Source organism: Plodia interpunctella, chromosome 26, assembly GCF_027563975.2.
Source record: "Plodia interpunctella isolate USDA-ARS_2022_Savannah chromosome 26, ilPloInte3.2, whole genome shotgun sequence".
NCBI classification, from domain to species: Eukaryota; Metazoa; Arthropoda; class Insecta; order Lepidoptera; family Pyralidae; genus Plodia; species Plodia interpunctella.
Genome location: NC_071319.1, coordinates 1,421,543 through 1,444,475, shown reverse-complemented (window position 1 = coordinate 1,444,475; position 22,933 = coordinate 1,421,543). Strand labels below are relative to the sequence as shown.

The 22,933-nt window shown below is 34.0% G+C and overlaps 3 protein-coding genes across 4 annotated transcripts in view; 1 reads left to right on the top strand and 2 right to left on the bottom strand.

Annotated features, from left to right (window-relative positions):
- LOC128681238 (bromodomain-containing protein 4-like) overlaps positions 1-13,650 on the bottom strand; it is a 19,797-nt gene extending 6,147 nt beyond the window's left edge. The window contains exon 1 of one of the 2 annotated variants that reach the window (XM_053764999.1): positions 13,362-13,650. In XM_053764999.1, the coding sequence (XP_053620974.1) occupies positions 13,362-13,557 (196 nt within the window). In that variant the 5' untranslated portion in view covers positions 13,558-13,650. Of the gene's footprint in view, positions 1-6,091; positions 6,231-13,361 lie in introns of those variants that run through there. The other variant, XM_053765000.1, reaches the window with a different exon arrangement.
- The window catches only part of LOC128681236 (ecdysone oxidase-like), a 187,499-nt gene that overhangs the window by 41,149 nt on the left and 123,417 nt on the right, over positions 1-22,933 (top strand). The gene's annotated exons all lie outside the window — the stretch shown is intronic.
- On the bottom strand, positions 6,090-22,933 carry LOC128681242 (zinc finger protein 813-like). Its single transcript, XM_053765006.2, has 6 exons — positions 22,688-22,933; positions 22,376-22,496; positions 21,571-21,686; positions 20,699-20,904; positions 19,998-20,124; positions 6,090-12,816 (listed from the first exon to the last, which is right to left on the bottom strand). The coding sequence occupies exons 1-5, from the start codon at positions 22,766-22,768 to the stop codon at positions 20,004-20,006; spliced, it is 645 nt and encodes a 214-aa protein (XP_053620981.1). The 5' UTR covers positions 22,769-22,933; the 3' UTR covers positions 6,090-12,816; positions 19,998-20,003.

The following is a 22,933-nucleotide window of genomic DNA, read 5'->3' as shown; positions in this document are numbered from 1 at the left end:
TTTCGCATTTATAATATTGGTTAGGATAATATTTTTTTTAGTCTTTGAGTAGTATCAGTGACGTCGTATTGTTCCATTCAAATTTAGCTGAGTCGACACGCTAACAAGATTTTTTTAAAATATTTGCTAACAAATAAAAAAAACTGATAAAAATATCACGGTGCTAGTGCGCGAGTAGCACATGTTAGAACAGAACCCCTCTTTTTGCCAGTCGTGATCGGCCAACAAACACGTCTCCAACCGAAGGTGAAGGCCGTCGACTAACGACCGTCGACCGCTTTATAACTCTGTTTTTAACGCCTTCCGATTTTTGGCGGGAATAATTCGCGCCATCATTATTAGTAGTCCAGTTTTTAATGATTTTCTACAGTAAATAGTGATTTTCAATTAGAAAGTAAGTAGTTTGATACGTTGGAGAAAATCTGTATTAATAAGATTTAATCCCACTAATATTATATATTTATTTTGACGACCTCGGTGGCGCAGTGGTACAGTGCTTGCCTCTGAACCGAGTTCGATCCCCGGTCGGGTCATGACGGAAAATGATCTTTTTCTGATCGGCCCGGGTCTTGGATGTTTATCTATATATGTATTTGTTATAAAATATAGTATCGTTGAGTTAGTCTCGAACTTACTATGGGGCTAGCTCGATCTGTGTGATTTGTCCTAATATATTTAATAAATAAATCAGGGTTAAAAATATCAGGACATCAAAAATAGCTTTCGATGTGAAAAACAACCATGTTTAAATAGAGACGTTTATCTATATGATAATGTATCAACTCAACATAACTGTTGCACACACACACCTGCCATTGTGGAAACGTTGTATAAGTCATATTTTCGTTATTTCTAACCGATTAGATACGCCGAATGTAATTTTTTATCTGCAAAAAAATGTGTGCGGTTTTCCATTTCAACATTTAAACTTTTTTGCCAATTGTTTTAATCAATAATTACAGAATAATTGTTAAGTTATTAATTACACTATTTTGTTATTATTATGAATAAAAGGTCCGGTGTATAAAGATGGATGATAAAGATGGATGCAGAGAGAGAGAGAGAGAGAGAGAGAGAGAGAGAGAGAGAGAGCGGGAAATAAAAACTAAAGACAAAATCGGAGACAAACTAAAACGTTGCTATTTCCAACTGATGTCACAATTACTTTATAGTTTTATTGGAGCTTGCCGAAAGTGATCACATTTAGAAAAGTTTCGTGCCAAAAAAAAATTTGGCTCCTTATATTTTCTACATTTTCGGCGTATTATAATACAAAAATCTTATCTGTGAGGAATGTGAGGAGGATATTTATAATTTTTAAGCATAATAACGCGTAATCTAGACTAGACTACATGTTGCCCGGGGCTTTGCTCCCGTGGGAATTTGAGATAAAATATAACCTATAGCATTTTTGGATAATGTACTTTTCTAATGGTGAAAGAATTTTCGAAATCAGTTCGGTAGTTTCGGAGATTTTCCGCCTTAAACATACAAACTCACAAAGTCACAAACACTTACCTCTTTATAATAATAGTATAGATATAGTAAAAGAAACAAAAAAAAATCCTATTTATATTTTAGTTGTTTTTTTTTTCTGTTTCTTAATTAGTATGGTGTACTGCACAACAGAGGCTAAACATAAAAAAAAACTAAGCATTATTCCTTTAAGAATCAGAAAATTTATTTGTAAAACATACACAAATATTTGTCAATGTTTATTAGAACATCCTTTCTACTAATATTATAAATACCAAAGTTTGTGAGGATGTTTGTTACTCTTTCACGCAAAATCTACTGGACCGATTGTTATGAAATTTGGTACACGGGTAAAATATAACCTGATATGTTATGTGTTAACATAGGTTACTTTTTATAACGAAATTCCTACGAGAGCGAAGCCCCGGGGCGCAGCTAGTAAATAAATATACTATTTTTATTTCTTATATTTGTGAAAGAAAATCGACAATATCAAGCTTCTAAGCCCGTTATTTGAATGCGTCTAATTTTAGAGCGAGCCTTGTAATATTCATTACTCTCCTTGTACAGTAACGAGGGCAATTTACTTCATATATACCAGAGGGTCTACCACGAAACATGCGAACACGTAGCTACGTCACTGACGTCCACATGTTGTCTCTTTTTCCCATATCGTCGTTGGGCGTGCCAACTCAAAAAAAGGCATTTCCGGGATTTTCCAGTTCGGTGTCCGGGATTTTCCAGTTCGGTGTCCGGGACTTTGGTATATTGCGCGGGACACAACCGACACATACAAAACGGTATCAAAAAATACTATATATATTATAATATAACAGAACAAAATCAATACAAATGTATGTTTACAACTTGAATGAACGAACACCGAACGCCTCCTCAAGCGAAATACGTAATGCGTAGGTGATTATTAATATTATTGATTAATAATGATAAAAAAAACATATAATAATACTAATAGTTTTTGCCCACAACTTCGTATGTGAGTAAAAATCCGTTTCCCGTGGGAATTTCAGGAAATCCCTTCTTAATGCTCTCCTACACTGTCCTATGAACCTACACGCCAAATTTTAGCTTTCTACGCCCAGTAGTTTCGGCTGTGCGTTGTCTTGTCTGTCAGTCAGTCAGTAACGCAAGAGTTTTATATTATATTGATTAATGGTAACTGATTTCCGGGACATAAGGAGTCCCGCAATGGGCCATGGCACGGGACGGCCCCAAAATTTACCCAGAAGCGGGACGCCCCGACGGTCGGCAAGCCTCGACGTGCACTGCACGCGTCGTGTGAAAAGGGAGATAGACATACGTGCGGACGCAATGAGTGTTATGCGGGCTCGACAATGTCGTCGAACAGTTAGCCAAACTTTGGCGGTTACGGTAGTACATTGCTGGTTTTCCATTGCGGTAAATAAAAACCACTCATACTAACTACGCAATGTTCACGCATGCGCGTCGGCTTGTGTCCGAGTTCGGTCGGCGACAGTGTGGAGCTGGGATTGCGTGATTTGTGCTTCATGGTGCTCCCCCACGCATCAGTTTGTGATTGTATTGACGGTGGAAATATGGATCCATCAAATTCAAAGTTCTTTATTCAATTTAGGATGATATAAATCACTTATCTTATTACGTCAAAAAAAAAACTTTTAAGTCTACCGCCGACTTCCAAAGCGCAGGTGAAGAAGAAGCGGCGCAACAAACTCCACCGCGGCCTTTTCTCCAAGGACGTCAATTAACAAATGTTGGTCTTATACATATATAAAACAAAGTCGAATTCCGTTACTAGTAACAGCACATCAATCCACCCAAATTCATTACAAACTCGTCGCTATTATCACGCCATAGAGGTGCATACAGGGTAACTTGATGTTTATTTTTTGCTTACAATACACTTAAAATACAATAGGGCTTGTACTGATTACGTAGGTATACATAGATACACATATATACTATAGGTACATCCCACATCCCACGTGCTAAGACGGTGTTGTAAAACTGTAGGCGAGTTGTGTAATATTTGACAGATTGATCTATACTATTATTATAAAGAGGTAAGCGTTAGTGAGATTGTATGTTTGAGGCGGGTAATGTCCGATACTACCGAACCGATTTCAAAAATTCTTTCACCATTAGAAAGGTACATTATCCTAGATTGCTATATGCTATATTCTATCTCAAAATTCCCACGCGAGCGAAGCCACATCTAGTATTTATTTTTTGACGATTATTTAATCTCAAAATTACTACGGGAGCGAAGCCCCGGGCAACATCTAGTATATGACAAATTGATCTTGGCGTCAAAAAATTACTCAAACAAACAAAGTCTAACGGCGACTTCCAAAGCGCAGGTGAAGAAGAAGCGGCGCAACAAACTTCACCGCAGTCTTTTCTCCAAAGGCGTCAATTGACTAATGTAGGTCTAAATAACCCTAACCCTAAATAATATTATAAATGTGAAAGTAAGTTTGTTGTAAGTTGTTACTTCTTCACACATTATCTACTGGACGGATTGTAATAAAACTTGCTACACGGGTAGAAAATAACCTGGAATAACACATAGGGTACTTTATATCCCGAAATTTCCACGGGAGCGAAGCCCCAGAGCTCAGCTAGTGTTATATATATATATATATATATATATATATATATATATATATATATATATATATATATATTGAGGAATTTTTCAAATTCAACGTAAGTAGTTAAAGTTACACAATATTAAAAAAAAAAAGGCACAACCGGTTGATTCTTTGGCTGTGCTAAATCGATTTGTGATCGATTTGGTAACAGACAGTGACATTGTTGTAATTTTTTGGCAATTAAAAATGGTGATTTTTTTTTTCATTTCAATGTATGTAATGCAAATGAAATTTTAGTTAATTTTTTTAGCGGATCCTGGTCTCATGGGCTGAGGAAGTAACTAGGAACACACTCAAATGAGAGAGAGAGAGAGAGAGAGAGAGAGTGAGAGAGAGAGAGAGTGAGAGAGAGAGAGAGAGTGAGAGAGAGAGAGAGTGAGAGAGAGTGTGTGAGAGAGAGAGAGAGAGAGAGAGAGAGTTATTTCGTATTTAGCAATTTAAAAAATATTTAGATTTTGTTATAGAACCATTTTTCTATATTGTATTTGAACACACGCCGCCAACCGCAAACAAATACTTATGATAATTAGTGCAAATATTTGCCAACGTTGGGGATCAAACGCAAAATTAACATTTATTGTGTGCTATTATGTCAGTTGCTTAAAAAATAATTTCATTTTAATTATTTATTTTTTCATGCTTATTCAATAATATTTATTCAGTTATACGGCTCACAATAACAATATAAATTATGAAAGTGCAGTCAACAGCACATCGACCTACCCAAATTCATTGCAAAATCGCCGCTATTACCGCGCCATAGAGGTTCATGCGGGGTAACATGGTGTGCTGTTGATTGTACCTACACAATTACACATGTCTGGTATGACTTTGCTATGACTTCACTAGACCGTTTAAAATTTCAAAATAAGAATATAGGTATTTATTTGTTTTAAACCTTAAATGTACATAAACTTTGTATGACTGCCAGTGTGTGTGTTCGTGAAAAAAAAAACAAGTATTGAATGCATGTGTTGCGTCATGCCACCATTGATATAGGTAATATTTAGAAAATATATTTTCTTTTGATTATTTTTTATTTTTGGGAAGAACTTTGACCAATAGTGGGACATGTCATCAAAATATTTACAAAATACTTATATTTTGTTTAATTTAGAGCTATTTTGTAGTAATATATTTTAAAAAAAATCTGTTAAAAACTCTATTCTACGCTTTAAAAAAATTGTATCACATTATTGAAATTGAATTTTTAATACTTATGCCAACAAAACTAATATTCTGCCACATATAGTAGCACGTTTAATCTTTTTGTATATTTTCAATGTATCTAACAAGAAAAAATATTTTAGTTATAAAATATTTTACTTGAAAATTATAATATTAGGAATTCCATACTAATTTGGGATTGATCTTAAGAAATTTTATGAGAAATTTAATTAAAACGTTCAGTTCTTTTAGGTTTATTAAAAGATAATTTATTTCTAGGATATAGTGCAATAATTTTAGCAATACAGAAAATCAACAAGCAATATTTTTTCAACTAAAATGCTTCGACCTCCATCGCGGTCGAAACCCTCACATGACGAGCCTTCTATAGTTTTTTTCTTATTACTTTACTGTACTGGCAGCTTACGTACGTACTCTAAAATAAAAAAGAAGAATCTACACCGTGACTTGTGAATTTTCGAACGTTAGAAAATTAAAAAAGGAATATGCAAAAATCGATTCCATTTTTAAAATATGTTGAAACGTACGTACGTTTAGCTAGAAGATACGACTAATAATAATATTAAAAAAAATATATATTTAAAAAATGCTTTAAAAATATTAACAATGACTAAATTGTAAGAAAAAAATATATAATTAGATTATTATTAACTTTTGAAACACTGAGTGTCCTTCACTCCAATTGAGGCTAATGACTCATAGAATACTCTCGTTCGTCTCGTTATCCGCGCTTAAATATATAAAAAAAACTTACAACATAACATAATACGAACCCATTATCGCCTAGGAAATTCCTATTTATCGGTGCTATTTTAATCAGCACTATGCATATGGCAGCACAATACAATCACTCAAATCGTTTTTATCACAACCATTTCTTTTAAATTGTTCGAACAAAAGATAACATCACAAATTCGTCAAAAAATATAATAACGGAAACGGGTCAAATACTGGCTGATGTTAAAAAGTTAAAAAATCAAAAACCCAACGCGGCATTTATTATTTTTATAAATTTTAAAATGTTTAAATGTGGAACGGAGCATTCGCTTTTCCGCTCCCCTGCAATGTGAGCGTTTAAAGATTCTCGAATATCGAATCGAGTGCGAATGCGAGGCACCGACTCGACTAGTCGGCGAGTGTCTGCCAATGAGCGTAATCGTCAGCTAGACATTTTCCTCGCTTTATTTCATAGTTTTAAATGATAAATATTATCATTTTGTAGCATTATCTGCGGTTATTTCAATTGGCCGCACACAAACCGGTTTTTAAATGAGTAATGAACAATACTTACATAAATTTAAGTTGTTATTTTATAAGAATATATCTCGCTCGGACGGTATGGTAACAGTCAGATGGGTGTCACGCAAAGCAAATACACGCATTTGTCGTTCAAAGAACGATAACGAACGTTCGGTTTTTGTGGAACCTTGTATTGCAACGTTGACTAATTTAGTTAGAGGGAGAGGGAGCACAATTTGTACTGAATTTTTTGATGTACATTACTATGTAAAAAAAAACTCGCTTCCCGCTGTCTGTCTGTCCCTATGTATGCTTAGATCTTCAAAATTACGCAACATATTTTTATGTGTGGTTTTTAATAGAGTGATTCAAGGTTTTTAAGTATCATTTATTATGGTTTTACCCGAGCGAAGCCGTAAAGCGCCGCTAGTTTAGTAATATATTTTATATAATTTCATATGTTCAACATATTGATAAACGTATTATTAATAATGTTAGTATGTTAATTTGTTATACATTATGTATATTACTATATTGGATATAGCGATATTTTTTTTGTATAAATGACGTCAAAAATAAAACAACTATTACATAAATTTGTATCCAAATTTAGAAAAACTAAAAAATCGAATTGACACCCTATTTGTGATACAAAATGTATAATGTATGCAATACCTCATTTTATTTTTAAGAATGTTTAAAAAACACTATTAAAATATCCAGTTTGTAATTATAACTAGACTTAATAATATATGAATAACAGTGAAGTAAAGATAAACGTTATGACATGAATTTGGGTAAAGAGGAACTGATTTCAGCGATTAAATAAAGAAAAAAAAATATTTAAAATCCCTATCATACTGGCCAATATTTATAGTATGTAGGACAGAAGAACCAACCGCAAAATACTTACCCATGAGCCATCACATGACTCATCGGAATAAATTCGAAATTCAAACTTAGAAAGGAAAAATCTTAATTTCAAATTTGGTTTAGTTTGATTTTAATAACAGAACGATCAAGGACAATTTTAATATTAATCCACAAAAAAATATATATTTAACATTTTCTAACCTAATAAAATTTAATATATTGATATTAAATAATTTTCCTATTTCAATGGTTCTTAAATTCTAGAATAGGAGAATACGAGACGACTAAGGCTACTATACTGTAGGCAGCTGATAGCCAGCAACAACATTTCCAGGGGGGGTTACGTCAGGCAGGCGACCGGCACAAATCACAGCAAATGTTTCAAAATGTTAAGATTACTTTTTATACCGGCTTCGCGGCGCCACAGCCGTCAGTGCAACCGGGAAAATGCAGACAATATGAGAGAGAATTTCACCATTTATACCTACTAATATTTGTTGTGTAAAAAAAAAAACTTTATTTTTTGTTTGAAATAACTTTTTTGCATACTAAACCACAAAGACACAGAAACAGAAAAAGCACTAGCAACGGCGGACTTATCCCATGGAGGGATCTCTTCCAGTCGCAACCGGCAGGAAAATATACCTAGTTACAAACATATAATTATATCTGAGTATCCAGTTTGATATTTATTCAGTCAGACAGTATATTATAGAGGAAAATGCCTTTATCCGTAATTGGAAAACATTTTTTCCCTATTTACCATTGCTCATTACTACATAAGTACATAGAAAAATTGTAAATAAATCTTAGTATACAGTTAGAGATGTCATGCCAAATTGAAATTAAATAAGAAAATTTTTGGTTGTCAAATGATAAAAAAATATATACTTATATTCAAATTCAATAGTCATTTACACGCAACAGATTTCTAACCTGTGGAATCGAATTAATTTAAAAAAATAAAATAAATTGAAAAAAAAAACAACAAAAACAAACACAGAATTGTTAACTATTCGATACACACTGGATTCTGTTTATGTTGTTCAAGTGAGAGGTGCGGATATCAGTAAGTCGATTAATTAAATATCCGTGATGGCTAATGGCGGAAAGCGGCGGCCATTTTGTTTTGATTATTTTCGTGTACTTGTAAAAGAATACTTGTAAAAGAAGAATAGAAAAATCAATGAACTATAACTTCGGGTTGCGGGTCATGATGGAAAACGATCTTTTTCTTATTGGCCCGGGTCTTGGATGTTTATCTATATACGTATATGTTATAAAATATAATATCGTTGAGTTAGTATCCCATAACATAAGTCTCGAACTTACTTTGGGGCTAGCTCAATCTGTGTGATTGTCCTAATATATTTATTTATTTATATTTAACTAGCCCAAATCTAAAATGACATAAAGTCGTAAAAGGTACCTCTCTGAAAGAATTGACAGTAGCCCTATATTCTGCATTGCGGTATACGTGACGAACGCCACGTTTGTCTTTCGAGATTTGCAAAACTGTCATTATTACTATCAAATCACAGAATTTGATACTACTCAATACAAAAAGGAAGAAATTCGATTTAATTCTGTATGTGTAAGCTATATATAGTGAACTCTTATTTCGAAGCGGTGGTGGTTCGATTAATATTCTAGACTAAAAAAAAACAGGTCAAAAACAGCGAAACGGAAGAAGATGGTCAGGATGCAACATTATTTTTTTATTAATTCTGTTAATGGTCATTTAAACTCATAAAACACTATTGTCTGAAAAAAAAAATCCCCTCTTTTTATATTTTAAATAATAATCTTTTTATATTAAAAAAATAAAAAGATTATTTTACCACAGATTCAAATTCATCTGCACGAAGAAAAATAATCTCAAAGATAAGGTTACCTGACCTTTAAGATTCCTTTTCTTTAAGCAGTCAATAAAAAAACACAATATACTAAATTCGAAAACACTGGACGTTTATTAATATAATTTTGTAGACAAGAAAAAAATAAATGTTCGATATTCAAATTGAATCATGCAGCCAGAGAATTGCGGTCCGCATTCGTGACTCAATAGCGGGGCTGGCCAGAGCTCTATTCATAAAACCGCTCTACAAACTTTAACGAGCTCCATTGCGCGCTGTTGAAGACTGTTTATTACTTCATGTTCAACAAAAACTGCGATGTAAGGCTTCCTTGGAGATGTGTTCGCGTATGATCGGTTTAGTGTCACGTTTGTCGACGGCTGTCGGAGTTTTGTATCGCGCAGAGAATATGGTTACGTACTGTTTTCATATTTATTATGTTTAAACATTAATTTATGATAACCATCGCTTCTAGTACTATTAAAATTAATTTAGTTAGTTGATTAATTGGTTGATTTGGCTGTTTAATTGACTTTTTACATTTATTCTTCAAGGTACCTACCATATTATATAGTTCAAAATTTACAATTATTTTAAAAATTATTAGTTGATAAAACGATTTAAAAATATAATTAAAACTAATCATAACAAAACTAATTACATAACGAAGAATAAGATTGAGAATAAAAAAACAAACTGCACTGTGTCCATATTGTGTGATTTTTGTGGACATTTTTTTTTTACACTTTCTATATATTTTATTGTATTTTTTAAATTGTGATCTATAACTTTATTGGCGATTTCCATGAAACAATATGAACAAATCAGTATAGTTTTGGTAAATAATATTAAAAAAAAAACAACATTTTTAATTAATAGTTATGTTTTAAAATCAGAATAGAGCTATTATAATAAGTACTTACAAATTAAACTTGCTTACATTTCCATGGAAAACATACGTATACATAAAAAATTGCTCTAAAGGGTTTTATTTAACTAGACACAAATACATTAACGCTAAACATTATAGAATTATATATTGGCTCTTTAATGTTTCAGTTATAGTAAGGCAGTTCGTATTACCATTAATCAAAAAGCGTATCGCATATCACACAACAAGATTGCTGCGAGAACGATAAAGCCTTTAAAATGATAGGCGTACTTCACGCTAGATGCTGCCTGCGGCTTTGGGCGCGTTTCCAAGGCGCATCTATCAAAATTGATGGAATAAAACTGTACCTTCGCAAATTCTTGAATACAAATATGATTCTTCGCTTCGCTTCACCCCGGGGCCTCGATCTCGTGGGAATTTCAGGATAAAAGGTAGGTACCCTATGTTTTATTCTAGTTCATATTCTACCATGTATAAAAATTTCACAACAATCTGTCCAGTAGATTTTGCGTGAGAGAGTAAACAAACGTACACACATCGTCACAAACTTTGAAGCGGAGCGGTGTATCAAGAAGTGAAGCAGTTGGCAATTGAAATAAATAAATGGATGGAGCTTCAACGAGAAGAGCATACATAGCTCTTAAATTCTGATGATGATGATGTTGTGGGGGGGGGGGGGGGGGGGTTCGTAGAGCGTTTCGACCGCTGCGGCTGCGCGCTCATTACAGTCCGTCAATTTTCTTGTGGAAGGAATCATTTCCAAAATCAATCATTCATAAAATTGATCATTACTATGGTACAGAGTAATTAATGTACAGTCATATAGTGAGAAACACCCTAGGATGGATGTTGTGTACATGAATCGTTGGTGGTCCAATAGTTAAGACGACCGTTTGTGATCGAGAGGATCAGGTTCGAATTCTACTCGTGCTACATAAGTTTGTATACCATCTGACTCATATATATATATAGTAATTTTTCACGAAATCAAGTTATGTTTCCAGTGTCATATACGATCCCGTCTACGAAGATTTTGGATATGATGTGAAGTTTTTATAGACATAACATATACACATAGACAGAAATTAACACAAAAAGCGCCCTCATATTTATTTTTCTGTTATATCTCATATGTACAGACATAGCCCACTAATAGTTTAATTATATGTATACATAGATAATAAAATAACATAGCAAAGCTATTTACGAGAGATGAATAACCCAAAATGTTCTGTTATACATCAACATGTAAACAAATAAAATAAGAACACTGTAACGAATAAAAAGCAAACTTGAAATATGATTTAAAATGATGTCAGGAAATCTATATTAATTTCGTGTCTGCGCGATCCACCAGCATCCGCTAGATATTTTGTGTGCACAATAAACGGTTTTCCCCAACAACATTGATTAAAAGGCATATTGAATAAATTTAAATTATATTTGACGACCTCGGTGGCGCGCAGTGGTTCTTGCCACTGAACCGAGAGGTCCCGGGTTCGATCCCCGGTCGGGTCATGATGGAAAATGATCTTTTTCTGATTGGCCCGGGTCTTGGATGTTTATCTATATATGTATATCTTATAAAAATATAGTATCGTTGAGTTAGTATCCCATAACACAAGTCTCGAACTTACTTTGGGGCTAGCTCAATCTGTGTGATTTGTCCTAATATATTTATTTATTTATATGTATAATTTTTTAAAATAAATCGCAATCTCAAATTGTCGTAATCGCACTGAAAAAAGCAATTATGAAGTGAAAATAATTACATAGAATTATTGAAATTGGTTTAAATAAAACATTAATTTTGTAATTAAAATTAACGTAATTTAAACATTATTTTTAATTACAAAACCAATGTGTTACATTGCTACACTCACACTGGGCACGTATACATACAACTGTACTTGTTTAAAAATAAATGAATAGGTAATATGGTAAATAAATAAGTAACTTTTATGACGCTAATTGAAATTATTCTAGAGGAAAAGAAATTTTCACGCGCAAGGGTACAAGTTAGCACTTCACAACCTGGATACAATTACATAAAATGTGCAACTTTGTCCGCGGGCAGAGCCGTGTGAATTTAGTTAACTGGTAGAAAATGACGCAACAACGAGCTCTTAATGTACATTGTACATACATACCTATTGTGTTTTTAGAAATCACACATTTTTGCTTATTACATTCGTTTATATATTTGAGAGATCATGTTTTTATTATGGTGTCCCATTGCTGGACAAAGGCGGAAGCTTCTCTTTTAAATCATACATATACCTACCTAGGTTCCAAAATGTCATAGGTATCCAAAATTGTTTTTTAAAAGTAATTATAGTGGGTAAACGAGCATTCAAAATAGCACATATTCCCACATTTAAAAATTAAAAATATTATATTATAGCATAACTTTAAATATGTTAAAAATATTATAAATCAACAAAACAAGTACATAACTAATAAAAATTCACTATTCACTTATTAATAATTAATCTAATAACCACGTTAATCTATAATAAAACTATGGCAGCTAATCTTATTTAATTTTAAGTTTGCTTTTGTGAACATTCAGCATTTCACCAAAATAAAGAAGTCCCGAAAAATCACTAAAAGATGGACACAGTGACTGGGAATTACCCTGAAACAATATTATTCAAAATTGATATAATTATAAACAATATAGGTATTTAAAATTACAACGTTGATAATTTATTAATAAATACCTATGTAATATGTACAAATGTTGCAATAACAAATAAATAAGCGCAACATAATACCGACCTCATATTATTTATTAAATTAGTATTGATAACGCAAAAGGTGGGACAACGCCTTAACCACATTTCCTTTCGTCATAGATAGGTACTCAATCTACGAAAACAGACCGGCAGAGGCCCGTCAAAAAAAAAAGAACTTCGCGCCGAAACGTAAAAAAAAAAAACAATTTTCCGCAACAAAATGGCGGCGTTAATACATAAGAAAATTACAGAGCATAAACCACGTGCGGCCAACACGAACGCAAGCGGTATTTCAACGCGTTTTGAAAGCATCCGTCGAACGTATTGGACAAAGAACACGCAACGCCGCGACAATTGCAATCCGGCCGTTTGCGAACGGCTGTTAGCCGCATGAGGCGCGTGCGGCTATGCAGCCGTCCGCAAATAGGCTACTTAGCGCACATACCAGCCGCAAACTTCTCCGGGAGACCCATCAGAGCCCAGCCTGGTACGACGCACTCGTATACCTCCTCCCAACATCTAGCCTTCTCGGCCCTATCTCCGTAATTAGGATCGTTCGTATCGAATAAACAAGCACGTTTTTGCACTTCGGAAATTATGAGATTGCTCTTCACGCCGTCCGGGTCTTTCGTGCGAACCATTTTATTTTGAATATTACGCGTCTTGCGGCTTCAGTGCGCGCGTGCGGACGTCTGACGCGTAGTGATGTCCGCGCTAAACTGGCGGGCTGGGTTGACGGCGCGTCAGGCCCAAACTGGCGAGAGCACAAAATTAACCCTACTTAACGTCTGTACGATGAATTAATTACGTGTGTCTATGCGAAAATGCATCAAGATTGCAGAGCAAATATTGCCTTGTTCTGAATTTAAATGACAGAAAAAAAACACAGATTACTGGCAGATTTTAAAGAACTACAATGTGATCGCAAGCCAGAAAAATCTTTAAAAAAATTATAAGGCATTTTTTAAGGAATGTTAAAAATGCATGAGTTTTCAGAGCAGTTAAAGTTGTATGCGACGTGTCATTTACAATCTTATCAAATCAAAGTTAGATTGTTTAATCTCTACAGAGAGTATTATGATAAAATTATAATAAATCAAAATCATACAACATTCTTTCTATAAACATAAGCTTAGATCTCGTGGTAATTTCGGGACGAAACACTATTCTAAGTTAAATTCTATCAGTGTAATAAATTCCAACAAAATCCATCCAGCTGATCCTTTTTAGAAACAACACATTTTTGTTTACTCCATTCGTTTATTTTAAATCTAGTTTTAATTTTCCGGGATGAAAGGTACCCTATGTCCACACTTCAAACTACATGTATGCAAAAATTTGAAGAAGTTTGGTTGAGTACATAACGTGTGTAGAGGTAACATACAAACTTACTTTCGCATTTATAATATTAGTTAGGGTTAAGATAGTTTCATCTTCTGTTCTTTAGTGTATACCAATGAACAGAATAGTAAATTCTCTACTAGATATGTAACGATCAAATTAAATTATGTGACAATTTTAAATGCATTAAAAATATTAAATCAACACAACAAGTAATTGTTGTGTTGATTTAAGTCGGTGGCGCAGTGGTAAAGTTCTTGCCACTGAACCGAGAGGTCCCGGGTTCGATCCCCGGTCGGGTCATGATGCAAAATGATCTTTTTCTGATTGTTGAGTTAGTATCCCATAACACAAGTCTCGAACTTATTTTGGGGCTAGCTCAATCTGTGTGATTTGTCCTAATATATTTATTTAATTAACTGATTAAATTTCACTGTTAATCACTATCATTACATATTATAAAACAAAGTCATCTGCGGCTGTGCCGCTTCTGTCTGTTCGCGATTAACTCAAAAACTACCGGAGGGATATTTATTTGTACGCCTTTCACCAATACATAGAGTGATTATGATTACTGAGAATGGTTTGGGTATATAATTTATTTTAATTTTACTTCGGCTTTATTTAATAATATTCTTAGTGTTATTGCAGAATTAATAATACAAGAGCGAGGCTCTTGCCGGTGGAGTTCCTTCCGTTGTTCTCTCTCCAAAGCAAACTCCTACACTTCTTGACACGACACGACATTCACTTTTTCTTTTACTAGATACTGCCCGTGGCTTCGCTCCTGTGAGAATTCTGAGATAAAATATAGCCTATAGCAATCTTGGATTATGTACCTTTCAAATGGTGAAAGAATTTTTGAGATCGGTTCGGTAGTTTCGGAGATTACCCGCCTCAAACATACAAACTCACAAATGCTCTTTAAAATAATAGTATAGATTTGTCTGGTGTAATGTAACTATATCTTGGTATTTCTGGGTCCCTTATTCCTTCCACTTTATATAATATAAGTTTGCGGGACGAGACACGCAGCGGGAAACAGAAAATTGAACTAAAGATGAGAATAAAATGCGAATTTGAATCATATATGTTTACCACTCTTACAGAGTACGCGATAAAAAAAAACATACTGAGATTTTGCTAAGAAATTCACGCGGGCGAAGCCGCGGGCATAAGCTAGTATAATATATCTGAAGAAGGCGGCGTCGCGTCGTATCAAGTGCTTCAACATTAGTCCAAACAAATGTATAACCTGTGCAATTTATATTTTGTCGCGAAGGAACATGGCGGGCGTAGGTACAACGTACAGCATACGTACTATATTAGAGCAGGTCGCCCTATCGCTTATTAAACAAATAAGTATAAAAGCAAGTAGGTATATAAAATATATATCTTTTATTGCCGCTCACGTAGCCTTTCAAAATGTAAGAGAACCTACTTAAAAAAATGTTGTTCCAGTTCTTGTGAATTAAATAATATACCAAGTTTCATTATAATTGTCGATTGCGTAACTTTTGTTTGAAATCTATGTCTCCTGTGTGTGTCGATTATTATGAATCAGTTTTTTCTTAGTCCTAACATGTAAACAATATTCATTGTATATACTTAATGTTGAAAATGAGATCAAATATTAGTTAAAACTTATACGTTTTAAAGTTAAATGTCTATTTAATCACGAACGTAGTTTCCGAAAAAGTCTATTTTAATTCATATCGATGTAAAATAATTTATTTATTTATTTTAATTATTTGTTATTTAAAGACAACGGTACATATGTGTATCCTATTACAGTATTAAATTAACAAAAGGAAGAAAAATATCTTATAACAATATCATTTGAGATATTTAAAAAGAAACATAAAAATGATAAAAAGACATTTTACATAAAGTCTTGTATAAAAAACCCGGCCAAGAGCAAATCGGATTCGCTCACTAATGGTTCCGTAGCACCAAAATTGTTTTATGTTAATTATATTAAATAACTAAATAAGAAAAAAGTAATAAACTAATTCAATTCCACTATTAATCACTATCACTACATATTATTAAAAGGTTATTTAATTCAATATGAGAAACGCAATTCAGTATTTGTAAATATTAGACATTATCCCGTATTTCGTACTCTGTTTGGTCGATTTTGTTCAAACCGTCATGTCATCATCAAAATCTTTTAAAGTTATTATTTGAATTTGTTTAAAAGTAATCAACTTTTTTTACAAATTTTCACAGCATAGTTTAAAAATTAAAGGAACCTCTACATTTTAAATTATGCGGTGAACATTTTTTTTTCAGTCTTTAGCCTACCGTGTTTATTCAAATAAATTTATTTGTCTAAATTCGCGTTATTAATAAATCAATAAGGAAATTAAGCTCTGTGGAAAATAATTTAACAAAAAACAAACAAAAATAAAAAAAAATATATGTTCTTCAATAGAATTTTAGTTCCGTTAAATAATTATTTTCGTAGAAATTTAAAAGTGTAGGTTCTCCATTTTCAATATTTTTTTGCGGACACATAAGCATGGACTTGCATTCCTGTATTGTTATTGGCGTACGTTTTATCCCGGCTCCACAATATCATGCGACGCGAATGCGTGAACATTGCGTAATTTGTATGAGCTTATTTACAGCGATGAAAAATCAGCAACGTAAGCCGAAACCGGCGAATTTTTCTGCGATAGCGTGAACACTATCATTACATAGTATAAAACTAAGTCGCTTTCTGTTGTCTGTCTGGTTTAGACTTTAAAACTACACAACGGATTTTTGACACGGTTTTTTTAAATAGACAAGAGTAATTCAAATTCAAATTCAAATTCAAATCATTTATTCAGAAATTAGACCTTCACAGGCACTTTTTCTCGTCAATCTTTAAATTTATAGTTATTTCTCACAAGCTAGAAACTACTGGCATTTCGGAACGACCACTGCTGAGAAGAAATGCCGAAAGAAACTCATTTGAACAGTGTTGGTCCCTTGGTCAATTCAAGACAATAGGAAGGTTTTGTTATGAGTTTTACCCGAGTAAACCCAGGACAGGCCGCCACACTATAATCGAAACCAGGGCCTCCAGGGATAGCAGCGGACGGGCATACATAAATAAAAACGGTTGCTATTATATAATTTAATATAATTCATAGCAAGTATAGATTTTTTTGAAACATTTAAAACTGTTTAGTTTTTATATCCGTTCAAATCGTAATCCGTGCAAATGTATACACAATATTAAAAGTAAAATCATTGCATTTTTTGCCATCACACAACAAAACCAGCGGACTATTAAAGGCCACTTCGGAATCAGAAAAAAGTCTAGATATTCGACTGTCTACTTCATGTTTCGAGATCTTAGGAAATACTTTTTTAGGGTTCCGTACAAAAGGTAAAAACGGAACCCTTATAGGATCACTTCGTTGTCTGTCTGACTGTCTGTCTGTCAGTCAGTGTCAAGACCCTTTTTCTCAGGATCGCGTAAAGGAGTTGAAATTTATACCAAATACTATAGCATTCCCAAAAAGGATTGAAGTTAGGCAGGCGGCCGGTTATAAAATCACAGCCGAATCTCCAAAATTTTGTACGGAACCGGTTTTTTTTTGTGTATAGCAAAAAAAAATACCGCCGCTTTGTGAATAGCGATCTTCTTCTATCGAATATGATATTATACTGATGTCAGATTTTATGTTTCTCAGAGCGTTTCGACCGCTGCGACCGCGCTGTCATCCCAATTTTTCAAATTTTAACAAAGACAAGAATTAGTTTTACTATCTGACTTTAAAATAATAATCTGTACTGTGGTAACATCAATTTTATGAATAAAATATAGCCTATAGCAATCTTGTATAATGTACCTTTCTAATGGTGAAAGAATTTTTGAAATCGGTTCATTAGTTTCCGATATTACCCGCCTCAAACATACAAACTCACAAACGCTTACCTCTTTATGATAATAGTATAGATTGATTTTGGAAATGATTCCTTCCTCAAGAAACTTGACGGATCGTAATGACAGCGCGGCCGCAGCGTTCGAACCCACAGGTCGAACCAGCCACATATGGATTGAAAGCTACTTTAGATTTTAAACGGAAATTTACCCCCATTTAATACATAATGAAACTCATTTTGTACCACTCATCGTGAAATGTTTACATGAACACAATCAACGTTATGTCTATGTAAGGTAAAAAATCCAAGTATTGACGCTTTAGCGCGAAAATTAAAACATTTTTTTAAATATTTGGTTCCTCGTATAACTTTTATAGTGTTTTGATGCTGTAAGTTAAATTTCAGAATATTTTGCATAATATTCAAAAGTTAAAATGAGTGTTTGTAAACTCTTTATTGCACGAAGAAAACGCATACAAAGAAAGCAGTAAAACAAAAAAGAAAGAACGCGTACAAAGGCGGACTTATCCCAGATAGGGATTTCTTCCAGTCAACCAAGTATTTGAAAGGAAATAATTCAACGCACAAAGTAAGGTAAGATAAACGTGAAAATAGAAGTACATTCAATAGAAGTACATCGTTTCTCATATATTTTCATGTAAGTTAATTGTGTTTCACATCGATATATATATATATATATATATATATATATATATATATATATATATATATATATATATATATATATATATATATATATATCGATATATAGACTATGTACATTATGTACTTTTATATATTATTAGAAAAAAAAACATTGTAAGAAACAATAATGGTAAGCCGATCTTGCATGATAGGGACCAACACTGTTCAAATGAGTTTCTTTCGGCATTTCTTCTCAGCAGTGGTCGTTCCGAAATGTCAATAGCTTGTGAGAAATAACTATAATATATATATAATAAAAATATAAAAATTTACGAGAAAAAGTGCCTGTGAAGGTCTAATTTCTGAATAAATGATTTGAATTTGAATAAGTACGTAGAAGGATACATAGTTCGTACACACTTTCATCGCGTAAAAATAACTGCTCCCGTGGGAAATTTACGCAGGCGAAGCCGCGGGCAGAAATCTTAAAACGCTTTGCATTGTTATAATAGGCTGTGGCTATCTGAAATCATAACTGAACCAAAACCAAAGCCACTAATATTTTGTACAGTCAACAGCACATCAACCTACCCAAAGTCATTGCAAACTCGCCGCTATAACCGCGCCATAAACATTCATGTAAATAAACTATTAATCTATCTACATACTTTGATTCGACGACCTCGGTGGCTCAGTGGTAAAGTGCTCGCATCTGAACCGAGAGCTCCCGGGTTCGATTCCCGGTCGGGTCATGATGGGAAATAATCTTTTTATGATTAGCCCGGGACTTATATGTATTTGTTATAAAATATAGTATCGTTGAGTTAGTATCCCATAACACAAGTCTCGAACTTACTTTGGGTCTAGCTCAATCTGTGTGATTTGTCCTAATTATATTTGAACTTGATGTGCTGTTGATTGTACGTGTATGGTGACGGTGGGTAAGGTCGCGTATTTTCACTTTTCCGCTAACTCAATTTGTTTTTTCATCTTCTTATTTAGATTTAGTTACCTATAACAAATAGGTTGCCCTACATTAGTCAATTGACGTCTTTGGAGAGAAGGCTGCGGTGAAATTTGTTGCGCCGCTTCTTCTTCACCTGCGCTTTGGAAGTCGCCGTTAGACTTTGATTGAGTAATTTTTTCGACGTCAATAAGTGATGTATATCATCATGAATTGAATAAAGAATTTTGAACTTGAAGACATACTCACCATACGTCAGCAATTCTTGTGTACATATGTCTCGTGTCTGCGCAGGGCGGATCTGCGCACGAACCGCTTGCCGCAACCGCACGAGTGAGGGCGGGCGGCCGAGTGCGTACGGAGGTGGGTTGAAAGGCTGCGGTAAACATGTTAGTTTAATATCTCTTCTAGAAAAGGAAAAAAAAATTTTAGGTTACGTGCCCCATCCTCGCGCGTAACTGTACATCACAACCAAGTTACTGATGTCCCACCGTTGTGTGTTCCACATAGCTACACTTTAAAAGGATACATATTGTGTACCTACATATTTAGCTAAATAAATAATAATAATAATAGCTAACTAGTGAATGTCCGTGCCCCTCGCCGTATCGCGAGCGTTCTCAGCCCTACGGCTTATATCACGGTGGTGGGGAGCAAGTGTATATATAGATATTATATATAGATATAGATAGATACAAGACACTACCATTATTTATTTTGTAAATATTGGGTTACGTGCCCAATCCTCGCACGTAACTGTACATCACAACCAAGTTACTGATGTCCCACCGTTGTGCGCCATGTTTTGTGTGTATGTTTCACGTAGCTAACTAGTGAACGTCCGTGCGCCTCGCCGTACGGCAAACAACTTATTTCACGGTGGAGGGGAGAAAGTAGTCTTGTATCTGCATATATAAATATATAGTTACAAGACACTAAAATTTACTTACTTTGTCCTAACACTCAGCATCTTCCCACACACATGACATTTGATTTTCCCACCATCGTGCACACCAGAATGCCTCTTCAGTAGGTATTTAGCGGAGAAAGAAGCTCCACACAGCTCACAAACATAGCTGCTTTTGTTGGCACAGTGGACTTTACGGATATGTGCTTTGAGGAGAGTGGACGTAGTGAATTTCCGGAGGCAATCTTGCTGTAACAAAAGATATTCATTGGATATTTTTTTCCGACATAGGCAATTTTTCACGTCATATTCTAAATAATTATTTACCAAAGCTATATATATATATAAATAGCATATCGGAACGACCACTGCTGAGAAGAAATGAAGAAAGAAACTAATTTAAACTTTTTTGGTCCCTATCACACGAGAAGGGCTAAAATTGTTTTATATAAGTGTATATATAATGTTTTCTCAGTATTACAACAAAATACATGGTCATTAGGTATACATAAACATATGTGGCCGCTCCAAATCAAAAGGGACCTTATGGCGCCGGCACTAACGCCATTATTGCCGTTGTTTTGTATTCGAACAACGGCAATAAAGACCTAAGTGCCAGCCGCCATAAGGTCCCTTTTGATTTGGACCACATATGATCAAATGTTGATGAGGAAAAATATAGATATATAATTGCAAAACAATATTTTGTTTGCAGCTTCAAATCCATACCAATCCTACTAATATTATAAATGCAGAAGTTTGTGAGGATGTATGTGTGTAAGTTTGTTACTCTCACGCAAAATCTACTGGACCAATTGTTATGCAATTTGGTACACGGGTAGAATATAACCAGGAATAACACATGGGTACTTTTTATCCCAAAATTCCCATGGAAGCGAAGTAAAGTTGCCTTACCTGTGGACATGTCAAGTTGGCCACGGCATCATTGTCTATGAAATACTTCTTGTTCTTCTTGTCTGGTCTCGTTTGAACTCCAATGTTACCAACAAATGACATTTCCGGTAGACATTCTCAAAATGTGATAAAATCAGTAGTTACTATTTAGATATTTCAAGACACACACACACACACAAATCAGCTTATATTAAAATCTGCTAATCTACACAAATAACGAATATTAAAATCTGTAATAAGTGCGTTTTCAAGTACTTTAATTTCTTAATGTTAGCTTATGATTATAAAATTCACTCTCAAGCCTTGTCAAAAATTTTGAAAAATAAAAGATTATAAAATTATTAAATAATTATTTACTCAGAGTTAAAATAACAGAAAGAGAAAAAAAATATGGGAGTATGGGGTCATAGTCCTCTCACTCTGTCCTAATCCAACTTTTGTTGACACAGTTTAATGGTCACCAGCTAATCCTAACCTATTGGATCTCCTGGTTGGAGACTCCAGCTCCAGTCCCAGATAGGTGATTGGTCCTACAATTCTGGGAGCATTTCACCCGTTTTCTCGAGATCCCTTTTTTGTGAGAGTGCGGGTTAACTGGTAACCCATGTTAGTGATCTGTTAAAACTACCTATGGCGTTGCAGGACCTAAGTGCCATTGAGATAACCCTTACATAAAGTATTGAAGCCCATGATCTCTCTTCTGGCTGTAGAATATGCAGGGCACTCCTCTCTAAACCTTATTTTGGCGTGGCAGAGGCATTACTGATGAGCTTTGTTACATATAACAGATTTGTACTTTACTAACCATTTTCAGATTTTGTTGAAGAGACATTTATAAAACTTGTGTTCAAAGGCTCAGCAAATACTTTTTCGTTCAGTCTGTAGTATTTCGGACCTTCAAATTCGTTGCTAACATCACCAAAGGGCTGTAAATATAAATTTTAATTGTAAATAAGTAGGTAGTAGGCAAAAATATGTTTTACCAAAATTGTAACTGTGCACCTATCATAAATACTAAAAGGCATTATATTAACGGTATGTTGGCTGGTTTTTATTTAGATACGTGAAATATACATTAAAAAAAAGCGTAAACATGAAAATTATAGAAAATGTTTACATCTTTCTCATTGTAGATTTCTTGCGTGACATTTTCTTCTTCAACGGTAGAATTTACAAAATTTTCATTTAAGAATTTCATTGACGATAACTGAGATGTCTTATGTATACTCTACTGTATTGTATCCTTACAAAATTATACCTAGGTAACTAAAAAATCGATCGATAGAATTGTAAGCCACCAAACCAACGAATGAGACACAAATTCGATCCGACTGGATCTTAGGACCGACGAATAAAAAGTTTG